This window comes from Chionomys nivalis, chromosome 11 (assembly GCF_950005125.1).
Source record: "Chionomys nivalis chromosome 11, mChiNiv1.1, whole genome shotgun sequence".
Taxonomy (NCBI): Eukaryota; Metazoa; Chordata; class Mammalia; order Rodentia; family Cricetidae; genus Chionomys; species Chionomys nivalis.
The window spans coordinates 82105740-82131348 of NC_080096.1; the positions used below are offsets into that span (position 1 = coordinate 82105740).

At 46.1% G+C, this 25609-nt stretch overlaps 1 protein-coding gene across 4 annotated transcripts in view; it reads right to left on the reverse strand.

Moving 5' to 3' along the window:
* Rgs3 (regulator of G protein signaling 3) overlaps positions 1–25609 on the reverse strand; it is a 119700-nt gene that overhangs the window by 90248 nt on the left and 3843 nt on the right. For all 4 annotated transcript variants that reach the window (XM_057783703.1, XM_057783704.1, XM_057783707.1 and 1 more), the window contains exons 2-5: positions 7327–7377; positions 4682–4740; positions 3676–3770; positions 2662–2730 (exon numbers count right to left, since the gene is read on the reverse strand). In XM_057783703.1, the coding sequence (XP_057639686.1) occupies positions 2662–2730; positions 3676–3770; positions 4682–4740; positions 7327–7377 (274 nt within the window). The remainder of the gene's footprint in view (positions 1–2661; positions 2731–3675; positions 3771–4681; positions 4741–7326; positions 7378–25609) is intronic.

A 25609-nucleotide genomic window follows, 5' to 3' on the forward strand; every position in this document is an offset into this window, starting at 1 on the left:
ACAACCATAATTCTCACCCGTTCAAATCTGTGTTAAATGAGATACTGTGTGGAAAATGCTTTGTAACAGAGTACAGTCCAGTAAGCTCTCCTCCCACCTTCCATGGTGGTCTTTCACATTGATAAACTGTAAGTCTGTCCTTCAGAGAAACACAATTTAATTTGGGAACGTTTGGCAGTGCCTGTGTTTCCTGTACTTGCTGTTTGTCTGCTCAGCTCAGAGACCTCTTCTGGTCAATAAAGAAAAACTGGCTGAGAAAAACAGCAACATGATGCTGACAACCTCCGTGGAGCCATCTGCTCCGCAGGCAGGCCTGCCTGGGCCTGCCCCCAGCCCTCTTGAGCTTAGGACTGTGACTCTGATCACGAGGCTGGCTGTGTTTTATTAAATAAAGAATCTCACTTTCCCAAAATAGGCAACTAGTGGAGACAGCGCCCTGATCAGTCGGCCTCGCTAGGGCTGACTCACTTTCCCCAGCCTCACTTTCTCTTCTAAAATGTGACCCGCATTGCTGGCTCCTCTGGCAGCTGTGCCTGCCTGCTTCCCATGGAGGCTCGGCTCCAGCCCTCACCTCTACCAGGAGCTTGCTGACGATGTCCCTCTGCCTCTCTGACACTCCTCTGGGCTCTTTTAGGGCATCTAATCCAGTTTACTGACCCTTCAAAGACAGGGCCTGACACTCAGTGTGTCCTGGGTGGTGTATCGCATCCATCCCATGCATGCACCACCAGCAGACACCAGCATCTCCCCTTGCCCTTCACACACTGTTGGTGATACCCCTTCCTCCTGCCTTCACGGCTGAGTACTATGATCAAATACTGTTCCCATCAATTCTCTTTCACCTCGTCCTACCCAAGACCTTCCCAAATCTTAAATCTACAGCATATACCTGTCAGTCTCTCGTCAGTGTCCCAAACACCTAGCTGGCTTCATCGCTTACCACGGGGCACTAAAGAGGGACACCCTTCTCTAGAGGACCTATGGACCCAGCTGGCTGGATCTACACCACCTCCATCTCAGCTCTGTTGAAGGACTGCTTCACCCTGCCCCTCCCCAAACACCGGGGAGTCCTTAGACATGGCCTCGCTCCACAAACGCACCCTCTCCACTCTGTCCTTTGGGCTAGGAGGCAACATGCTAATAACAAGGACGGAATTAGATCCAACTGTCTGTCTTCTCTTGCCAGCTCTACTGTCCACTGTTTGGGTGACCCTGGGCAAGGGCTGATCCCCCTGAGCCCTGGTCACATCTTCTGGAAACTTAGCACAAACTACACAGATGAGATAATGCATTCTTAGCCGGACTCAGCTCAGTACCCCACAAGTGAGGTGCCTGGGTGTCTGTTATCGGTGTGACCCCCCTTCCCCAGCCACCTCCTCACGCCTGTCTCTGCACCTCCAGAGAGCAGCAGGAGGGCTCAGCACCTGGAACGCGGCAGTGGGATGGACAGATGACAAAATGGGTGGACCGAGTGGGTACCACCATGAGCGTCACTCCGTGGTGAAAAGTGGGTTCCATCAGAACAAACACTCTTCATTCTCAAGGCTAAATGGGATCCCTAAAAGAGCACAGTAGCGCTGGGTGGTGGTGGCGCCTGCATCTTTAACCCCAGCCTGTGGGAGGCAGAGGCCTGCAGATCTCTGTGAGTTTGAGGCCAGCCTGGTCTGTAGAACGAGTTCCAAGACTGGCTCCATGGCTACTGAGAAATAAATCCTGTCTCGAAAAACAAAAACAAAACAAAAGTGGGCATAGTAGCTAATGGAATTTATGTTACCAAGAAGAATTCAGGAGTTAGGGCCGTAGTTTAATGGGAGAACATTTGCGTGGTATGTGCAAGGCCCTGGGTTCACTCTCCATCACGGTGCATACACAAAAAGCATTTCCAAGTCTAGGCTGGAGAGCTGAGCTGATTTTTATTCACCCGAGCCCCTTTTCAGTCCAGCTCTATTCTTGGCTTGCTGAACAAGTAAGTGTTCCTGGCGAGCAGGTCTCCCAGCTTCAAATATTGCCTTTGTGAAGTGAGCCCCACGCTGCTTCTGCCCAGCTGGCCTTGGCAGACAAATGCTAGCGCTGGCTTTCCTTAGCAGCCAACCCTCACGCCCGCCTACTGCACCCCACCCCACGTCGTAACATCACTTTCTGCTTCCTCACACCATGCCCGTCCCAGAATGCCCCTCCCTTCTCCCCTTGTCTTACTCTCTGCCTGACTCTTCCCATGAAGCCCTCCCAGTCACCTGCCCACATGCACTCTCGCTTTCATCCGCCCTATTCTAGGTTGTGAGGTCAGTATTCACGGAGTATGTATGCACTGGACAGTGGTGACTCAGAGCAAAGTGAGCCCAATGGAACTGGGCTAAGGATATGCTGTCATTGTGATTTACCTCCAGACAGTGCCTAACGTCCCTTTCTGGGGCAGTGGACACCTTCAGAGCAGAGTCAAGGTGATGGTAGTTGGCATCCCTGGGGATTTAAACTCTGCCTTGTTGACACCAAGAGCTCAGCAAATGTTCTCTGACAATGTGTCCTGGCCTCCCCTTCACCATCACTTCCATGTGGTAGGGTCTGGCAGGGGTGCAGACTCTGCAACTCCACTTATTTAACCTGAAGGCATTTCCCCTCCTGCACGCTGCCACCCCAGTCCAGCTCAGCAGGTCTCCTTACCTGGTCTCACTGGCCCTGTTCCACACCGTCACCAGAAGACGTTTCTGATCACCCTCCTCTGGGACAGGCCTAGGAAGCAAAGCAGACGGTCAGAGCGTTAGGAGGGCCTAGCTCCAGGCCAGGCTCACAGAGCTCGCCATGACTGCAGCATCTGAGAAGAATTCTACAACTGGCTAATTACAGTGTGGGAGGGGGGCCTCGCTCACGCGCGCACTAGGGTGGCTCATGTGCGCACTAGGGTGGCTACTACATGGTTAAGAACAAAACGAAGACTGGGACACGCCATTATAAAGCAATCCTGTGTTGTAAACACACGCAGAGACGCGTGCTCACACGAACGAAGGGATCTTATAGGAAATACTGCGAGGTGTATCTGCGCGAGTAGGGGTCTGACTAGTTTCTCTTTTCTTCTTTTAGTTCACCATATAGTCTAAGTTTGCATCATATGCAAAATTATGTCATGAAGTGAGGAGAAAACCAAAATATTATGATTCATTCTCACTAACAGGAAAAGTAAATGTCCATGACCTTCCCATTGGCCCCTGAGTGCCCAGAGATGGGGAAAGAAATAACAGTAATAACAGCAACAGCAGCTCCCACTCCACGGGAGTCCCCAGCTCCCTGGGCAGGAACTATTATTAACTCCATTCTACAAACGGGGAAGCCAGGGCTCAGGAAGGTTAATGATGAGCAGGTGATGCCACTCCCTTCTGTTGAAGGTGAAAACTTGGCCAGAGGCACAGTAGGAAACTGGCTCCTCTTGGGGAAGGAGGGCCAGCCCTGGTGACTGCTGTCAGGAGAGCCAGCCAAGTGATGTTATTGCTGTGCGCCTTGCTGCTGGGCCCAGGCCAGGGATGCAAGGACACCGGGATGAGAAAACAAAGGCATCCTTCAGAAGCTGCTGTTTTTCTGCTTAGATCTGTGTCTAGATCTGGCAAACAGAGGCTGCCCCAGACAAAACCTCCCCACCTGCCTCTCCCCTCGGGGGCTGGCCCAGCTGCCCCCGACTCTTACAAGAAGAAGTGCTCGTGGAAAGCTGGGTCTCTGCAGTCCGAGATGGTCTGCGTCTTCCGACAGCACTGCTGGGTGTCTTCGGGGATCAAGGAGATCTTGAATAGAGAATGTAAAAACATTAGGCCACATCGTCACCTAAGCCTTGCAGCTAGCTCTGCATGACCCCAAACTAAAAGCTTCCTAAGGTTCTTCAAAGCAGCCTGTGAAGAGGACAGATCAGAGTGTCCATCACAAACAAGGAACCTGGGGCCAGTGGGATGGTCACCGCAACAGGGAGTCATGGTGTGGTACAAGAAGGCAGTGACAGGTCCCTAGAATAGAGTGCAGCTGTTATCGTCTCTATTCTTGCTTCAACCAGGAAGATTTCCCCAAAGGCCTCCTCCCTTCTAAGTCCCCAGGAGCCCCTGGACATTCTGTTCCCTCCCTAGAAAGTTCCAAGGCCATGCGTTCACTACAGGAGTCTTCTTCCGCTGCCCTGGGTGTCCAGCCTATGCCTGTCAAGTCTTTCTCCAGTTCTAGGCAGGAAAGGCTTCAGGAGGTGAAGGGGAAAGAGCATCAGGCCTGCACCCGGCTTCTTGGCTGCTGCACTCTGGGATGTCCCTGGCCTCTGACTTCCTGTAACCTTCACCCCTTGGTCCTCTGCAGACACTGCAAGGCTCTAACCCAGAAAGATCTTGCAGCCCTCAGAGATACCCCTTCCACCCTCCTGCCCAAGCCTGACTGTTTTGCCTCAGTTTGGTGGGGAAGGGAATGAAGAGGCTCCTGTCTACAAAAAAGCTTGTGTGTCAGTCAGCAGCATGGCCATAGTGCCTACTACATAGATCACCAAGATCACTCTTAAGAGTCTAACTCTTGCCCAAAGCCCTAGAAAACAAGTCAGCCAAAAGGCAAGGGTCTAGGCCAGCACAGCCTCATAAATGACCAGAGGCCCAGTGAATGAGGCCCCAAACCCACAAGTGGGACTGGACCTTGAGATTCCACACCAGCCTCCAGTCCCAGCAGATACCTTCACATAGGGATCACAAATGCCAGGCTCGTGGCTCATCAGGCCTTTGCCTTCCATAACTGAAAGAAAATTGAAAGGTTAGGGTGAGTGAGCAGGGATCTGTACACAGCACACGCACACACTCACTAATGGAAGGACACGAAAATGCACAGAATATCTGTGGGCAGCAGAACTCTGACCCTTAATCCAGGTCTCTTGGTTGACCTGCTAACTAATGGCTGTTACTCTCTTTGCCTGGTGCATTGCTACTCTCCCACACTTATGATGCCACAGCATGGAGTACATTCCATTCCCCAAGTCTTACAGCCAGAGAGGAACCTACAGTGTATTCAGTCCAAGCCATCGTTGAGTTGGGGAAATGCGGCAGCCAGGAGGACCCAAAGATACAAGAATTACATAATCTTGTGCAGAATCACAGAGTAATGAAAATGGCAGTCAGATTAGAACCTATGTCTCTTGACTCCCAGTCCTTCCAAGACAGTCTCCATGAATGGAAGCCCAAGATTCCTGGGCACTGTGCTACACACTGGGCAGTGTCACAAGTGATCAAAAGCTCACAGTCCAAAGGCAGGCGAGCAGTACACGAAGCCAGGTGCACCGTTCTCTCACCATGTGTACTAGAGTAAGCAACTTTGGCTTCCTCAAACGTTTCTCTAAGAGCTGGTGATGATATTTACTTACATGACACTTGTACTTTTAAAATAAAAGATTTCTAAAGTGCTCAGTAGGCTGCCTGGCCAATAAGAAACCATTCTACAAAATGTTTGCTAGATGAAAGAATGAATAAGGGCCGGGGTGTGACTCAGTAGAGTGTTTGCTTAGTAGGTATGAGGCACCTGATTCAATCCCCAGCACTATCAACAAAACAGAAATAATAATAATAAGATAGATAGATAGATAGATAGATAGATAGATAGATAGATAGATAGATAGATAGATAGATGGGTAGAATGTGTTAAAAGGTCACCCCAAAGGTAAGAATGGCTCTCTTGCCTGAATTCCACAGCAATCGGTCTAACAGAACCTTCATCTCTCATTTTCTTTTGTGTTTGGTTTGGTCGGGCCCTGGGTTTGGCTCACATAAAGCCCCAGTAGTCTGGGGCATGAGGCCTGGGAAACCAGGCTGGAAGGGATGAAGAGCTGAGGCTGGGGGAAAGCCAAAGCAAACTACACAGTACAAATGGGATGGCAGGGGCCAAGATGCATTTTGCAAAAACTGTTTGCACAGCTGGAGAAAGACCCTAGCAGTCCCGGAACACCCCTCTTTTGATCCTTGGGAACTTCACATTGGGCCCCTTAAGGCCAGGAGCAAAGGACCTCAGGCACCTGCTGTTCTCTGTTATGTATCCTAGCTACTGTTACCTGAAAGTATATTCCTTCCCTCTAGGGTGTGTCTTTCCTGGTAACTCCTGGGTCTTCCTGACTACCAATGGCAGTAGGTAGCCCTGACCACACCCTTACTGTACTCCTGTCATGGAGGAGAGACCAAACTCACAGTGGCACAGTATGGCCAGGCTAAGATGAGGACCCAAAACAGGGAGAAAAAAAAGCCCCTGGACATGGTTAAGGACAAGGGGTCACTCCTGAGGGCTAGGGGACAAATCTAGCCTTCCTTCCTGAGGCTCACTGATGTCCTGGATAGGCACAGTTCTTGCAAAATCAAAGGAAGGAAAGGTTCGTTTTAGGAGGGAGTTCAACAAAAGAGAGAAGTTATTGTAGACACAGGAACCATAGTTCACATGCCAAGACAGAGAACACTGACAAGCAGGGTACATTCCTGAGGAGTGGGGCGCGTTGCACACAGAATGGGGATGCAAAGTATCTTGCACAGTCAGAGACAGAAAGCCTAGAGAGACAGGTACAGCCTTCCAAGTAAGCTGAAGAGCTCAGACATGGAGGGCCACAACAGGAGCTTGGCAATACTCAGATGCTGGGTAGAAGGAAGGACGACAGGATGGGCAAGCCAAGTGCTCCCTGGCAACCACAGAACCACTTAGACACAGAAAAGGACTTCTGTCTGGTGTCCACAGCGCCAAGCACAGTGGCAATGATCAGACACTAATTCAGAAGTTGATAGCTTTCCATTGTATCTTTACCAGCCACCTCTACTGCGTGCTGGCTGCTTTACCATAATAACTCATTTAATCCTTGAAACAACCCATGAGTGAGCTGGTTGCTATTGCCAGCACTGTGTGAGGGAAAACTGAGTTAGGGAGCAAAGCATCAGAGCCAAGACTCAGATTCCAGCGGCGTGGCTCCAGAGGCTGTGACCTGAACCATAGCACTGTGCTGCCCATCATTGCAGGGATAAACAAAATAATGAAGATTTAAAAAGAAAGACAGCAGGGAAGCTAGGACAAGTTTTTCACTGCTGCATCTGGCCCAAGCATAACTCTGAGATGTCTAGAGACAGCTGCGGCCTGCTGAGGATGCAGGCCTAGTCAACAAACTCCAGATTTCAGAGTGAGGACAAGCACTGGGGTCCAGAGAAAGTGTCCCAAGTGAGCATCCACTTTGTCAGGGGACAAATGGCAGAATGCTGTAGGAAAAGAAAAGATACCATAGTGACACCACGCCCCGCCCAGCTCCAGGCAGGAAGAAACCACGCCTCTCCTCCCTTGGTGAGCCTGCATAGTCATACTCACTGTGCAGTAGCAGAACCCGGTCCTGGGCATCAATGGACAGCTTCAGCTGACCTAAGAAACAAGAAAAGAAACACCTTTCCCTCGGCTCCTTCAACAGTGGTGGCAAAGGAACTCCTCTGCTCATGTGAGGCCGTCTCTGATTGGAAGGGGCCTCCTTTCCCCGTCAGGAGTGACTTCTGGAGTTGCTCCAGTCCGACGGATGACATTCTGATGACAGGAAACTCACCCTTGCACAGGGGGGCAGCCCAGGAAGAGAGTGGACAGCATTTATATCGGCAAACGGGTAGGATAAGAGACACTGTTATACTCTCTGCCACAAGGAGGGCCAATTGTCATCGCTGGCTATATACACTGGAGTTTTGTTTTTTGTTTTTTTGTTTTTTTAAATATTTATTTATTTATTATGTATACAATATTCTGTCCGTGTGTATTCCTGCAGGCCAGCAGAGGGCACCAGACCCCATTACAGATGGTTGTGAGCCACCATGTGGTTGCTGGGAATTGAACTCAGGACCTTTGGAAGAAGCAGGCAATGCTCTTAACCTCTGAGCCACCTCTCCAGCCCCTACACTGGAGTTTTATATGTGTATCCTTCAGCCAGACGCCTGCCTATCAGAGACAAACTACCCATATATGCACACAGGCTGCTGAAGAAAGGAACCATGGGAACTTGAATACAGCTGTCCTGGGAGTGGTGTGGACTGCTTCTATGTGGCCTAACATGGAGTATTATTGACAAGGGGTTTCGTTCTAATTTTTTAGATTACGTGTGTTGAATATTTTGCCTGCATGCATATCTGTGCTTGTGCATGTCTTGTGGCCCAAAGGTCAGAAAAGGACATCTGATCTCCCGGAACTGGAGTTAGGGATGGTTGTGAGACACCATGTGGGTGCTGGGAACTGAACCCAGGTCCTCCAAGCAGCAAGTGCTCTTGACCAATGAACCATCACACCAGCCCAATAAGTTTTTAAAGGGGACAAACTGCAGAGCAAAGCACCGGGTATGTGTGCATGCACGCTAAAAAAGGACACCAAACTAAAAACAGAATTGCCTGGAGGACTTGGAGGGAAGTTAAGAATTCCAATTTATGTTGTTTTCTGACTCTTATTTTTTAATAATATAAATGTATCCATGAACAACATTTTTTAATTTGTTTTTATTGAGCTATATATTTCTCCACTTCCCTCTCTTCCTCTTCCCTCCCCTTAAACCCTCTCCCATGGTCCCCATGCTCCCAATTTACTCAAGAAATCTTATTTTTTTCTGCTTCCCATGTAGATTAGATCCATGTATGTGTCTCTTAGGGTCCTTGTTGTCATCTAGATTCTCTGGGATTGTGATTTGTAGGCTGGTCTTCTTTGCTTTATGTCTAAAGGCCATTTGTGAGTGAGTACATGTGATATTTGTCTTTCTGGGTCTGGGTTGCCTTCCTCAATATGATGTTTTCTAGATCCATCCATTTGCCTGCAAATTTCAAGGTGTCATTATTTTTTCAGCTGTGTAGTACTCCATTGTGTAAATTACCACATTTTCCTTAGCCATTCTTCAGTTGAGGGGCATTTAGGTTGTTTCCAGGTTCTGGCCATGACAAACAATGCTGCTATGATCATAGTTGATCACATGTCCTTGTGGCACAATTGAGCATCCTTTGGATATATACCCAAAAGTGGCATTACTGGGTCATGAGGAAGGTTGTTTCCTAATTTGCTAGGAAATCGCCACACTGACATCCAAAGGGCTGCACCAGCTTGCATTCCCACCAGCAATGGAGGAGTGGAACAACAACATTTTTATAACTAAAATTACAACACTCAGGAGGTAAAGGCAGGAGGATCTCCAGTTCAAGGCAAGCCGTGGTTCCATAGCAAGATCCCCCTCCCTCTCTCTCTTTCTCTCTCTCTCACACACAAAGGCCCACATAGCTCAGTGCTTGAGTGTTCGCCTAGCACACATGCAAGGTCCTGGGTTTAATTTTCAGCACCACAAAGATAGATAGATGAATATCAAAGAGGGAAGGAAAGATGGAAAGATGATAGTGGACCTCAGATGGTGAGCGGGTGAAGGATGGAGACTAGTGGGGTGCTTGTTTGTGTCTGGCTTCTCCCATTTCTATTTAAGTAAAAGAAAAATAAAATGATGTTTCAGGTTAATATGGAGAAATACCTCATTGGGTAAAGCACTTATGTCCAAGCGTGAGAACTTGAGTTCAGACCCCCAACCCAGAACCCACATAAAGCCACAGGAGTGCATCAGTAACCGCCATGTTCCTATGGGAGATAGGAGGTCGAGATGAAATCCCCAGAAGCCCGAGGGCCGACTAAGCTTGTGTATGCCCTGGGAGACAACAAATGTCTTAGTTAGGGTTACCATTGCTGTGATGAGACACCATGGCTAAAAGCATCTTCTTGGGGAAAGGGTTTATTTGGCTTACACCTCCACAGAGTAGTCCATCATCGAAGGTTTTCAGAACAGGACTCTGGAGGCAGTAGCTGATATGGAGGAGTGCTGCTTGCTTGGTTCCCATGGCTTGCTCAGCCTGCCTTCTTATAGAACTCAGGACAACCAGGCCAGGTGTGGCCCCGCCCACAATGGGCTGTCCCTTCCCTATCAATCATAATTAAGAAAATGCCCTACAAGATTGCCTGCAGCCCAATGCCTTACAAGGGAATTTTCTCACTTGAGGTCCCCTCCTCTCAGGTGACTACAGCTGTGTCAAGTTGACCTAAAACTAGCCAGCACAACAAAGAGACCAGGTTTCAAGCAAAGAGCAACCAAGGACCAACATCCAAGACTGTCTTTGGACCTCTACATGTGTGTCTTGGCACATTTACCCCCAGAGTCCTTCAGCCATTCCTCGGGCATAGTGAGATACCCTGTCACTATCCCAGCTGTGCATCTCTGTGTGTATCCTCTGTGTGGACTGGTGCCTGAGGCTTGGGCTTCATTACGGACTAGAAGACAAGCAAGTAGTCTTTAGATAACAAAAAGAAGCAAGTTCCAACCACAGTAACCCAGAACGCCTTGATCCTCACATGGTACAACCCACAAGCTAATCAGACTCCAGCTTTCTTCCCATCAGAATTCTTACTTCTCGCCATCAGGATGCAGGCCTCAGAAGCCCACGAGGTCCATTCTAGTTCCAGGCCCAACTGCCCACTTGTCTCCCAGGACTACAGTGTCCATGGCTAATGACGGAGTTAAAATATGCTGCAGGCTGTGATCATATGATCCTGGAGGATGATGAGGTCCTGGGATCAAAGGATGCCTGGGAACCTGCAGGACAATTATCTCAAGGTCTCTGAAATTGCTCCTCTCAGGCTCCCTGGTGCCTAGGAATCTGCTGCAGCTCCGGTGCCTGCTCCAAGGTGGGGTAGGAGAGGAGAGTTTGAAACAGATGTGGCCAGCAGGCATGGGTCAGGTCTCACCAGCTTAGGAGCAACTAGGTTTAGCATGAAATGTTGTTTGTTTGTTTGTTTCTGAAACCACTGCCACGGCAAAGTTATCTCTAGCCCAAATATGTTCCAATTTGCAAAGCCCTTAGAATTGCTACACTATACAAAACCTACCAATAGCCCTTCCCAGAAATGAAGACATATCCCCATACACAAATAGGCCATCGGTTCTATTGGGCTAACATGGCAGAGCGCAGATCTGAACACTCAGGTTTCTGTCTGTAGCAGGCGCCCAGCCTAGTAGATTGGACAGGTGTGCAGGTCAGGTCAAAGCTGAACCTGAAGTAGAAAATGGTCCTAGGTGAGTGATTCTCAATCTTCCTAATGCTGTATCCTCTAATATGGTTTCTCATGATGTGGTGACCCCCAATCATAAAAATATTTTCGTTGCTACTTCATAACTGTATTTTTGCTACTTTTATAAACTGTAAATATTTTTGGAGATAGAAGTTTGCTGTAGGGGCGGGGTCGAGACCCAAATATTGAAAACCACTGTCTAGGTCAAAGATTGGCTCAGAGTTCTCATGAGTCTGTAAGATCAGCCAAGGGTGTGTACTCAAAGAGGGCCTAAGGGTCTTTTCCATTGTAGTGGCAAAGACCAAGGCAAAGAGCCAGCTTCCAGACTCCTGATCAGGCCACCTAGACTCATGGATGAGGATTAGATCAAGAACAGGCCATACTTGCCTACCCCGCCTTCCCCATCAGCCTCCTCTATCAAATGTCCAGCACTCAGGGATCCTGAAGTCACATTGTAACTGTAGCTGGTGTAGGCAGTAGCTTGGACCAAGAAGATCCAGGGTAACGCAGAGCCAGGACTGGAGGCCAAACCTTGGCCCAACTCAGCTTCCTTCCTGTGCAGCAGTCTGTTAGAACCCAGAGCCCCCAGCGGTACCTCCTCCACCATCACAGGACAAAGTGCCACAGCTGCACTCAAGAAGCCAAAGGAAGGGGAACAGGCGGTGGTGCACACCCTTTAATCTTGGGAGGCAGAGGCAGTGGGTCTCTGAGTTCCAAGCCAGCTGATCTACATGGTGAGTTCCAGGACAGACATGGGCACATATAGAGACCCTGTCTCAAAAAAAAAAAAAAAAAAAAGAAAGAAAGAAAAGAAAAAAGGAACAAAAACAAGAAAGCAAGGGAGTGCAGGCTAGAGGGGTGAGCAGGCGGAAGCGCCTGAGTCTGATACCCAGGGCTGACAGTAGAAGGAGAGAACAGACCCCCACATATCACCCTCTGACTGTCATACACATGCCCTGCCGCCCACACCCACGCTCACATGCACACAACAACAACAATACATAAAAATTAATTTAAAATGAAGGAAGCCAAAAGACCACCAAGGAGCTAGGAGATTCAAAAAAAATGAACCACCGGGGAAAGAGAAAACAGGATAAACCCTGAGTCTTTGACTGAATTAATAAACAAGCAAGATATGGCCCCTCATTCATTTTTGTACTTTGCAATCGTCCTGCTTCCCCCTGCCCCTGCACTCAGAGTGGCTGGGAGAGTGCTGGGGGCCTGAAGTCACCCCTCAGGGTTGTAAGCACATGGGGTAGGCTCACCTTGGAAAGGGCGGTTACCCAGGACTGCAGACCTCTCTTCTTCCTGGTAATGGGTGCTCAAGGAGCCTGTAAAGCTGTACCTGGGACCCAGCACCCAGACCCAAAGCAAGAACAGAAAGGATCCTGGTAGGCCAGGGATGATGCTAAAAGAGGAACTTTAAAGTGTGGAGAGGGCAGCAACCTCCAATTCTAGCACAGGCCTGAGGGGACAGGCTCACAGCACTGTGCAATCAAAGTGGCCAAAGAAATTCTGTCCTGCAAGCTTTTCTCCCCGGAGAACACCGGAAGACAAACTCTCTCCGCATAGAGCTCAGAGACGGACTCAGAAGAGAGCAAGATATGGGCTGCACCCCCTTCCTGGACTCCAGGGTCAGCAGACACATGTCCTCAAGAGAGTCCCTGCCACTCTGGGGTATGTCAACAATACATCTAGAAAGTTCACATAAAGTAATTGTCACCCTAAAACAGTTTACCCCCCAAACCACTGCTCACCTAAGAACTGTTATACAGAGCTGGAGAGATCAGTCACGTAAGCACGAGGACCTCAGTTTAGGTTCCAAGCCCTCCCATTAAAAGGTGGGGGGATTAAACTCAGTAGAAAGAGTATTTACTTAGGAGGTAACAGGCCCTGGGTTCAGTCCTCAGCTCCTGGGGTGGAGAGGTAAGGATTTAGAGGGTGCATGGCAGGTGGGCATGTGGGCATCTGTAACCAGTACTAGAGAGACAGGTGGATCTCTGGTGATTTGTCTGGCCAGCCTAGACAAATCATCGAGTTCCAGGTTTAGTGGAAGGCCCGGGGTCAAAGTAACAAGTGCAGTTATGATAGCAGCAATGACGCGGAAAGAAATACAAGACGATGCCTGAGGAGGCCTTCCGGTCTCCCCACATCCATGCACTCGAGTACACAAGTGCATAGACAACAGCAGGTACACAACGCATACACGCACACACACACAGAGGGAGAGAGATACACAATACATACACACACACAGAGGGAGAGAGATACACAATACATATACACACACACAGAGGGAGAGAGATACACAATACATATACACACACACAGAGGGAGAGAGATACACAATACACACACACACATACAGAGGGAGAGAGATACACAATACATACACACACACAGAGGGAGAGAGATACACAACGCATACACACACATACACAGAGGGAGAGAGATACACAATACATACACACACAGAGGGAGAGAGATACACAATGCATACACACACACACACACAGAGGGAGAGAGATACACAATACACACACACAGAGGGAGAGAGATACACAATACACACACACACAGAGGCAGAGAGATACACAATACACACACACACACAGAGGCAGAGAGAACTAGCACGTGTTCTATCACCATGTCAGTGTACACAGCACCCAGCCAACGACTGACTTTCACAGAGTCGCCCTCCAGTTTTCAAGACCATCACAAGAGGACGGTTGGAAGGAGCCTTGCCAGCCCTAGTTCCCTGCCTATGTCAGCCATCTGATCTACACAGGAGCCCTGGTCCAAACTCCGAGAGAATGAGCATGTTAACCAGCTCTGCTTTCAGTGCTCTAATAAACAGCAGGCAGTTTATCAGACACAGCTCCCGGTCCCTAACCCTGGAGAATGCTCGTGTCTGCTAGACTGAGCTTCATTCTCAGCTGCCCTTTTGCCCCAGACCCTGCCAAATAATTATTTCTTTCTACTTCAGTGGATTTGCCTGTTCTGACAGCTCATATAAATGGAATCTTACACTGTGCTCTGGGACTGGTTTCCTTTCTCTTGCCATAATGGTCCCAAGATTTATATATGTTGTAATAGGCATAGATATTTTATTCCTTTTTACGTCCCAATAATATCCCACTGCATAGATAAACCACATTTTCTTTATCCTTTCATTTTACAATAAGTATTTGGGTTAGTTCCATTTTGAAGTTACCATAAGTATTTATATACTAGTTTTTTGTGTCTAACATACAAGTTCACACACATATTCATAAGCACATTTCCATTCCTCTTAGACATATAGCTTGGGGTGAATTTGCTAGGTCAAATGTTAACTCCATCTTTAACTTTTTGAAAACTGCCAGACTGACTCTCTTCCCAAGTGGCCGAGTTATTTACATTCCTACTAACCACATACAGACATTCAAATGTCCCCTCATCATCTCAACATTTATTATTTCTCTCTTTAATTATAGGTCAGCTTTGCCTCACTGCGGGGCTGTTCATTGGTTCCTTGTTTCATTGTCCCATTGTTTTTTGTTTGTTCATTTTGACTTGTTTGGCTAAAGTTTGGGAAATTTAGTTTACTTATCTTTTGGTATTAGACATCAAAGCCTGGGACTCACTACATGCCAGACAATCACTTACCACTGGGTTACATCCCAAGTCCTTTTACTTTGTATTGGGGAACAAGGTCTCGTTAAATTGCTCTTGCTAGGTTTGAATGCATTCTATAGCTCAGACGGGTCTTGAGCTTGCAATCCTCCCAACTTAGCCTTCCAACTAGCTGGACTGTACCAGCAGATCCAGCTCTCATTGGGTTTGACTGGCACTTCTCTAACAGCTAACATCACTGAGCACTTTTTCTCATGCTGTTCACTCTTAGTATATCAACTTTGTAGTATATCAGCTTTGGAAAAATGCTTATCCAAATCCCCTTTTCATGATAATAAATATCAAGAATATACAAAGAATTGAAAAAATAAAAACCAAAAAAAAAAAAAAACTCCTGCCAGTCAATAAATGGGCTAGTGAAGTGAACTGAGAGTTCTCCAGAGAAGAAACACAAATGACCCATAAATATTTTTCAAAGTTTATAGCATACATAGCCATCAGAGAAAGGCAAATTAAAATTATTTTAATATTCCAATTCAGCACAGGCACAATGGTTATCAAGAAAACAAAGCACCAGCCTTGAGCGAGACCATTTCTAAGGCCGACAGAATATTGCAGAGAAGAAGGAGGAAAGAAAGTCGGAGCCAGGAGACAGGGAGGAGGACTGTGAGATGTCAGCCTCTGGGACATACACCAGCATCCAGTCCTGAACTCACAGCAGCCGTGGATGCCTGCCCCAGAGCTACATAGAGCGAGCCACTCAACAGTCCGGCATGAGAACACAGGAGAAGACATGGTCTCCTGCTCCCAAAGTGAACGCCCTATGAACTGTCCGGGCCAGTACTGGTGAGAGAACGGTGTCTGTTTTTACATTGTATACGACAAATCATGCTCTGCTGCTTCCCTGTTTCATTGAGAGCAACAGTTACCTCAATAGTTAGTTTGGTATTGTGTGTTGGATACTTTTCTGAAAGAATTTTTTTAAAGCTTTTTTGATCTTTGGAGATCTGTAGATTTATTTCCATATGAACTGGCTATTTTGCATAAAGCACATTGTTAAATTAAAAAGGCTTTGATGTGTGTGGGGGGGAAAAACAGTCAGGCATGAACGGAAGCGGGGCTCAGGAGATCCTACCCTTCACTGAAGAACTATTTGTACTGATAGATTCCAGGAGGGAGCCATTGCCTTCAGTTGTGCTCACTCATGACCCCACCAGACTCCAGTGGAGGCTGTCAATGCCCTGGTTAAACTAGATGAGTCACTAAACCAAAAGTTATGAACCTGGGAGAAGAACAGAGATGGCAGAGTGCGATTGTTAGGTGGGAGATTTAAAAAAAAAAAAATACTGGGTGGTAGTGGTGCACACCTTCAATCCCAGCACTCCAGAGGCAGAGACTGGCCAATCTGTGAGTTCAGGGCCAGCCTAATCTACAGAGGGAGGTCCAGGACAGCCAGGGCTGTTACACTGAGAAATCCTGTCTTGAAAAAAAGAGAAAAAAGGGTGGGGGTGGAAGATAGAGTAATTAGAATCCATTATATACATGTATGAAATTGGCCAATATAAATAAAAAAAGAGAGAAACTAAGAAAACAAAGGACAACAAATGCTGGCAGAGATGTGGGAAAGAGGAACACTGACCACTGCTGGTGGGGGTGGAAAGCAGTGCATCCGTGCTGGAGACCACGGAGATTCCTGACACTAGAAACAGACCATCAGATGACCAGTGTACCACTCCTAGGCTCTACTCCTACCACAGAGAAATGTAAGGATTTCTTTCTGTTGCTCAATCCACAACAGTGAGGAAATGAAATCAGCCTAGATGTCCACCAAGAGAGGAATAGATAGTGAAAACATGGTATGGGTACACAATACAACTGTGCTCAACCAGAAAGAAAAGGGAAATTATGAAAATTCTAAGAAAATGAATGGGGTGGGAAATCATTTTACAGAGTGCTGTAACTAAGACTCAGAGGGGCTTGCTCCTTCTCACACACAGATCCTGGCTTTCAGTGGGGGAAGCGGGAGGTGCATGCATGTGTGTGCACGCACACACACGTGTATATATGAATATATGTGTGAGCATGTGTGTAGTATAGGTCATGAAACTAGAACAAGAGCTATGAGAAAGAAAAAATAGATGAGGGGTAGGCAGATAATAGAATACGTGTGACTAGGGACGGAAGGACAGGTGGGGAAGAGGGGAGAGCAGGGAGATGGGGAGAAGGGAGGAGGATCAACAAAATAAAATTGTGTCCAAAAGTGTCCACAATGAAACTTAACACTTTACGCTGAATTTTAAACACTTTAGAAAAAAAAAAAACAAATGAGTAAGTAAATAAATAATAAATATACCTATCATAATAAATATGGCTGTCAGCATGGCATATTTAAATAAAAGTACTTGTCAAGCAGACTGACAATCTGAAAAGAGAGAACCAACTCCTGAATATCATCCTCTGACTTCTGTACATGCATAGTGACACACACAGAGTTTCTCTCTCTCTCTCTCTCTCTCTCTCTCTCTCTCTCTCTCTCTCTCTCTTTCTCTCTCTCTCTCTCTCTCTCTCACACACACACACACTCTTCTTGAATATCGTCCTCTGACTTCTATACATGCATTGTGGCACACACAAGAGTCTCCTTTCTCTCTCTCTCTCTCTCTCTCTCTCTCTCTCTCTCTCTCTCTCTCTCTCTCTCTCTCTCTCTCACACACACACACACACACACACACTCACTTCCTGAATATCATCCTCTGACTTCTATACATGCATTGTGACACACACAAAGTCTCTCTCTCTCTCTCTCTCTCTCTCTCTCTCTCTCTCTCTCACACACACACACACACACACACACACACACTGTTCATACATGCACACATAACAATAATAAGAAGAAGAACAATAATAGTTTTAAATGTTTAAACCATCAAACAATCCCATGTCCATTTTAAATTGGCTCTCTGTCCCTCCTGGGGTTTTTTCTTGCTCTCACATCTGCATGACCCACTCAGGAAAAAGCCAGCTGCCAGTGGTCTGTGCAAGGCCAGCAGCCCACAAAGAGGACAAAGTGAGGAAAGACAGAAGTCTCCCAACAATGGGCAGCAGGGAATGGAGGCCTCTCTCCAAGAAGGACCTCTAGCTGCTTCAGACCTTCAGATAACAGAGGCCTGGCTAACGTCTTGGCTTCCGCCCTGTGAGGAACTCTGAGAAAAACCATTCCTCTCAGCTACTTCCAAACTCCAGACTCACACAAACAGTGAGACAGAAGTTGTTCAGTTTGGCTAATAAACACAGGGATGAATTGCCCCACAGTAAGGGCGATTAAGTCTGATCTCAACTCTGAGGTAACTTTTCAGTTTTAAGAATTGAAGAAAGAAAAAAATAGTGTGAGAAAATACTTATTATAATTAAGAATGGAAGACTTTTTGTATTTTCAGTTAATTTTCTTAATAAAAAGTGCTGATAGAGGGCCTGAGGAGATGGCTCTGTGGATACAGCTCCAAGTTGCCCAAGCATGAAAACCAGAGATTGGATCCAGAGAGTTTACATACGAAGCCAGGCAGGCATGGTTACTGCCCGTGATCCCAGGGCAAGCTAACTAGCTAGAATAGCCAAGTCTGAGAGCATTCAGCTCAGCCAAAGGTCTCGCTTTAATAAAGTGAAGAGCAACTGAGGAAGACAAGCAGTGTCAAACCTGGGCCTACACAAATACACACACATGTGCGCACACACACATTTGCACACACGTTCACACACACGCACACACATGTGCACGCATATATGCACACACGCACACACATGCACACACGTGCACACATGTGCGCACACGTACACACACCCACACTACACACATGCAAACAAAGAACTGCTCAACTGTAACTACTTCTGCTTAAACTCGAATGCAGAACTGTCTACTCCAACCCCAGGACAAGCCTCACATTTGCTCGTGCTTCATCCTCACAGCGAATGGTTCCCCACCACGCTCATTTGTACACGCTGCTGTTATACACAGAGAATTCATTCACCACATTCATTTGTACACAGTGCTGTTGTGTGCAGAGAACTCATCTGCCACGTTCATTTGTACACACTGCTGTTATACACAGAGAATTCACCCACCACGTTCATTTGTACACACTGTTGTTATACAGAGAATTCATCTACCATGTTCATTTGTACACACTACTGTTGTGTGTAGAGAATTCATCTACCACGTTCATTTGTACACACTGCTTTTATACACAGAGAATTCACCCACCACGTTCATTTGTACACACTGCTGTTACACAGAGAATTCATCCGCCACGTTCATTTGTACACACTGCTGTTGTGTGCAGATAATTTATCTACCACGTTCATTTGTACACACTGCTGTTATACAGAGAATTCATGTTATTTTGCCATTTGTGATTTTCCCTTTCATTTTACCATAACTATTTCTTAATCATACATAAAAGTCATACAATCTTAGTGCGCAATGTCCTCTTTCCAGCACTCTGTACACTCCGCAGCACCCGTGTCTGTCTCACACGGCAACTGCTTTGTCCATAGTTCCATGTGACAATGGACAGCTCTTATACACATACTGGCAGCTTTATGACACACAAAGGAATTCACAATTTATTTTCATTAAGTTTTACCCTTGCATTATTTTTTTAAGTGATCAAATAGAATTTTCCAGAAAAACACATTTAGGGCAGAAAATGTAAGACAGGAAGCATGGAACTATGAACAAAACATGGGTTCTGGAGTCCGTAAGAGCTGCAGTGACTCCGAGCTCCACCAGTCCACAGTGGGAATTATCATAGGAACACACTTCCAAATGCCCGAGACACAATGACGACCGCTGAAATGACAAGGGCAAGGGGGAGAGAAAAGACAGAAAACATCTGGGGAGGGGCTGGGGAGCAGCTCAGTAACTAAGAACACTGACTGGGGAGGGGACTGGGGGGGCAGCTCAGTAACTGGGGGGGGGCAGCTCAGTAACTAAGAACACTGGCTGGGGAGGGGCTGGGGGAGCAGCTCAGTAACTAAGAACACTGACTGGGGAGGGGCTGGGGGAGCAGCTCAGTAACTAAGAACACTGGCTGCTCTTGCAAAGGACCCAAGGTTCAGTTCCCAATCCATGTCAGGGAACCCACAACTTCCTGCAACTCTAGTTCTAAGGGATCCCACACCATCTTCTGGCCTCTGCAAGCACATGCATGCGCATGGAACACATGAACACATTCAGGCTCACACACACATAAAATAAATAAACACTTTTTTAAAAAAAAATCTCTGAAGCCAGAAATGAGGCTCAGTGGGTATGGCATTTGCTGCCAAGGCAGAGGACCCGAGTCTGACGTACGAGAGCCACAGGGTAGGAGAGAACTGACTGCTGCAAGTCACCCTGTGACACCACAAGCATGCTGCAGTGCACAGCATGGGGTGTCTCTCGGTCCTGCTGATGAGGAGCTGAATAGGGTTGCCTGGTCCTTAGGGCTCAAGAAACAGGGTTGGAGACCAGAGGCCAGGGGATAAAAGATGGCGTTCTTTTGAACCCTGCTTTTTGCACTGGGACCCTAAAGTGCTGCTCCTTTGAAACAGAGTAAACTGGAACCAGACACGGATCCTCGAAGAATGGCAGCTCAATTTCAAACAGTCTCAGTCCCTAACACTGAATCAAATTAATCCCAAGAGTCAGACACAGGACATGTCCCTGTCATAAGTTCAAGCTCAGCCTGGGCTGTGTAGCAAGTTGAGACCCAACTTGGGCAACACAGCAAGATGCTGTCTACAAAAAGAAAGACTGTGCTGAGCCGCTAGTGACTCCAGCACCCAAGAAGCAAAAGAAGAGACATTTCTGTGACCTCTGAATGATGAGGAAAGAAAACACCTCCATGCCGACCTTTTGCAGTAGACACTGAACACCTGAAGAATGAAGACACAGGATGGAGGTAGAGGATGGAAGAAGACAGGCCAGGCAGCGGCTGGGCCTGGGCAGCTATGGCAGTGCCAGGAAATGTGGACTGTGAAATAATGAGAAGCAGCATCACAACCAAAGGCTTCATAATAAGTTTATACTCCCCAGAAAAGGAAAAATTATAAATCTGTATGTTCTTAACATAACTTCAAAATGTACAAAGGAAAGGCTGACAATGATGCTGGCAAGGGACTGACAAGTTGATAACTACAGCCGGAGCAGCAACAGCTGGAACAGCAATAGCCTTCTCTTGATACCTGTCAGAACTACAGCTGGAGAAACAGCCTTCTCTTGATACCTGCCAGAACTACAGCTGGAACAACAACAGCCTTCTCTTGACACCTGTCAGAACTACAGCTGGAGAAACAGCCTTCTCTTGATACCTGCCAGAACTACAGCTGGAGCAGCAACAGCCTTCTCTTGACACCTGCCAGAACTACAGCTGGAGCAGCAACAGCCTTCTCTTGACACCTGTCAGAACTACAGCTGGAGAAACAGCCTTCTCTTGATACCTGCCAGAACTACAGCTGGAGCAGCAACAGCCTTCTTTTGATATCAGTCAGAACTACAGTTGGAGCAACAGCAACCTTCTCTTGATAACTGTCAGGATAAACAGAGAGAGAAGAATACAGATGCAGAACGCTGGGCCAACACCACGAGCACCCCTGACCTGAGCTGACACGCTAGGAGAGCATGCACCCGACCACAGGGTTCTCTTCAAGGACACACAAAGCTCCTATAATACATGATGGTCTGCTGGCCAGCAAGCAAATCTCAATGAGTTGAAAGAACTGAAGGATTCAGAAGATGGTCTCCAACCAAAACACAAAATAAATAATGAAAACATTGCCAAAGCTGAACTCAGTGGCACTTGCCTGTAATTACAGCACCTAGTAAGCAGAGGCAGGAGAATTGTAAAATTGAGGCCTGCCTGAGATATATATTGCAGCAATAGCTTATCTTAAAAACAGGACCTGGGATATGTCTCAAGACAGTAAAAGTGCTAGCCATATGTGAGGACCAAAGTTTGAATCCCTGGCACCCATGTGAAAGCCAGGTGCTTGTCTGAGCTAGTGTGTGTGTGTGTGTTGTGTTGTGTTGTGTGTGTGTGTGTTGTGTTGTGTGTGTGTGTGTCCATACAGATATGCTGTTTGCATGAGTGTCGTACGCCATAGTAAAAAAGACTGGAAAAGAACATACATGGAAGAACTGCAGAAGAACAAGGAGCTACAAACAGTCAGCAACACTGAGGAATTTCTCCACACTCCCAAGCAGATAGACTACAAATGACAGAAAACAAATCTGCGCTGAGAACTCTGCCCAGCAAATTACAAACTCCAGAGAAACGGATGGGTTTCCTGAGCCAAGCGTCGTGAATCTGCCAGGCTGGGGGCAACAGAGCTAGAAACAAGGGCTGATGGCAGTTGGCACTAACATGCCACTGGCCTCCAGTTCAGAGCTCTGACCTTGCTCTGCCCAACACAGGGAGCAGCTGATAGGCATCTGTCCCAAGTTTCATTCTCGGTACAAAACCAGATTCATTTTCTCTGTGGCTTCAAAGAGAGGCAGAACACAGGAAGGCAGGACCCTAGTTAAAACCACTACCACGGCAATCGTGGAAGAAGTAAGAACAGTTGGCAAATGTGTGTCATCCCTCAGGCTTCTCTGCCTTCAGAAGCTTCCCTCTGAAGAGCCAGCCGACCTGGGGACTGCCCTCACAGCTGTTACCTCTCTGGTTGAGTGGCAGTGACATTCCTAAAGAGAGATGGGTGGTGTCTTCAGAACACATCCACCGGTTGTCCACCATCTCCCAGCCCAGATGCCATGGAGCAAAGGTACCCTGTGCTCTCTTCCCACCGCTTGCCATTTCCAGGATGCTAGACACTCCAGGGAGGGCAATGATGAGGCTTATTGGACAAGCTAAAAATTTGGTATCCTTTCAAGAAGATTTTCTGCAAGTATCCAACAGTTTTATGAACTGGATTTTTCTATATCAAATAATTGTACCTAAATTCATACAGAAATTCCATGAACCGAGAACAACCAAAATAACATTGAAGAAGAAAATTAAAGGATTTGTGCTTTGGGGTTTCAAACTTACTACAAAGCAAAGTAACCAAGTTGTGTGGTATGTGGGTGGTGCCAAAGCAGCAGATTTGTGAAATAAATCAGAAGGTCCAAAATAAAACCATATAGCTATGGTACTTGCTTTAAAAAAAAAAAAAAGCTTCCTTTAAAAACATTTTTAAAATGTTTGATTGTTTATTGAGTATGCGTGTGGCGTATACACAGGTGTGCATCTATGTGTGTACATGCAGAGGTCAAAGAAGGATGTAAGCTGTTCTCCTTTCTTGCTCCCTGTCTTGTTCCCTTTGAGACAGTCTCTCTTTCTGAACCTGTTTTTGTTGTGTTTCTCTGTTGTGTTGTGTTTGTTTAAACAGAGTCTCTCCACGGAGGAAATAGAATCATCAGGTCATATTTCAAAAACCTGTACTCCACAAAATTGGAAAACTTAATGGAAATGAACAACTTTCCAGATAAATATCACATACTAAAATTAAATCAAGACCAGATAAGCAAATTAAACAGACCTATAACTGCTAAAGAAATAGAAGCAGTCATCAAAAGTCTCCCAACCAAAAAAAGCCCAGGACCAGATGGTTTCAGCTCAGAATTCTACAAGACTTTCAAAGAAGAACTAATACCAATACTCCTCAAATGATTCCACACAATAGAAACAGAAGGAACATTACCAAACTCTTTTTATGAAGCTACAATTACCCCAATACCCAAACCACAGAAAGACTTCACTAAGAAAAAGAATTACAGACCAGTTCTCACTTACGAACATTGATGCAAAAATACTAAATAAAATTCTGGTAAATTGAATCCAAGAACACATCAGAACCATCTCCACCATGATCAAGTTGGCTTCATCCCAGAGATGCAGGGAGGGTTCAACATACAAAAATTTGTCAATATAATCCACCAAATAAACAAGCTGAAAAATAAAAACCACATGATCATCTCATTTGATGCTGAAAAGGCTTTTGACAAAATACAACATCCCTTCATGATTAAGGTCTTGGAGAAAGCAGGGATATAAGGAACATACCTAAACATAATTAAGGCATATACTTCAAGCCAACAGCCAACATCAAACTAAATGGAGAGAAACTCCCAGCGATTCCACTGAAATCAGGAACAAGACAAGGTTGTCCACTCTCTCCATATCTATTCAATATAGTTCTTTAGGTCCTAGCTAGAGCAATAAGACAACAAAAGGAGATCAAGGGGATACAAATTAGAAAAAAAGAAGTCAAACTCTCACTATTTGCTGATGATATGATAGTTTACATAAGCGATCCCAAAAATTCTACCAAGGAACTTCTACGTCTCATAAACACTTTCAGTAATGTAGCAGATACAAGATTAACTCAAAAAAAATCAGTAGCCCTCCTGTACACAGATGATAAAAGGGATGGGGAAGAAATCAGAGAATCAACACCCTTCACAAATAGCATAAAATATATCAGAGTAACTCTAATCAAACAAGTAGAAGACTTATATGACAAGAACTTTAAATCTTTGAAGAAAGAAATTGAAGAAGACACCGGAAAGTGGAATGATCTCCAATGCTCTTGGGTAGGTAGAATTAACATAGTAAAAATGGCAGTCTTACCAAAAGCAGTCTACAGATTCAACGCAATGGCCATCAATATCCCAGCAAAATTCTTCAAAGACCTCGAAAGAACCGTATTCAACTTCATATAAAAAAGCAAAAAATCCAGGATAGCCAAAACAGTCCTGTACAATAAAAGAACTTCTGGAGGCATCACAACCCCTGACTTCAAACTCTACTACAGAGCTACAGTGCTGAAAACAGCCTGGTATTGGCATAAGAACAGACAGGAGGACCAATGGAACCAAATTGAAGACCAGGATATCAATCCACACATCTTCGAACACCTGATTTTTGACAAAGAAGCAAAAAATATCAAATGGAAAAAGAAAGCATATTTAACGAGTGGTGCTGGCATAACTGGATATCAACATGTAGAAGAATGAAAATAGACCCATATCTATTACCATGCACAAAACTCAAGGGATCAAAGACCTCAACATAAGGCTGGCCACACTGAACCTTATAGAAGAGAAAGTGGGAAGTACACTTGAACACATTGGCACAGGGAACCACTTTCTAAATATAACCCCAGCAGCACAGACACTGAGAGAAACTATTAATAAATGGGACCTCCTGAAACTGAAAAGCTTCTGTAAAGCAAAGGACACAGTCAACAAGACAAAACGACAGCCTACAGAATGGGAAAAGATCTTCACTAACCCCACATCAAACAGAGGTCTGATCTCCAAAATATACAAAGAATTCAAGAAATTGGTCACCAAAAGAACATATAATCCAATAAAAAAAATAGAGTACAGACCTAAACAGAGAACTCTCAACAGAGGAATCTAAAATGGCTGAAAGACACTTAAGGAAATGCTCAACATCCTTAGTCATCAGAGAAATGAAAATCAAAACAACTCTGAGATTCCATCTTACACCTGTCAGAAGGGCCAAAATCAAAACCACTGATGACAACTTATGCTGGAGAGGTTGTGAGGTAAAGGGAACACTTCTGCACTGCTTGTGGGAATGCAAGCTGGTACAACCCCTTTGGATGTCAGTGTGGCGATTTCTCAGAAAATTAGGAAACAACCTTCCTCAAGACCCAGTTAATACCACTTTTGGGTATATAGCCAAAGGATGCTCAATTGTGCCACAAGGATATGTGATTAACTATGTTCATAGCAGCTTTGTTTGTCATAGTCAGAACCTGGAAACAACCTAAATGTCCCTCGACTGAAGAATGGATAAGAAAATGTGGTACATTTACACACAGCAGAAAAAAAATCTTGAATCTTGCAGGAAAATGGATGGAGCTAGAAAAC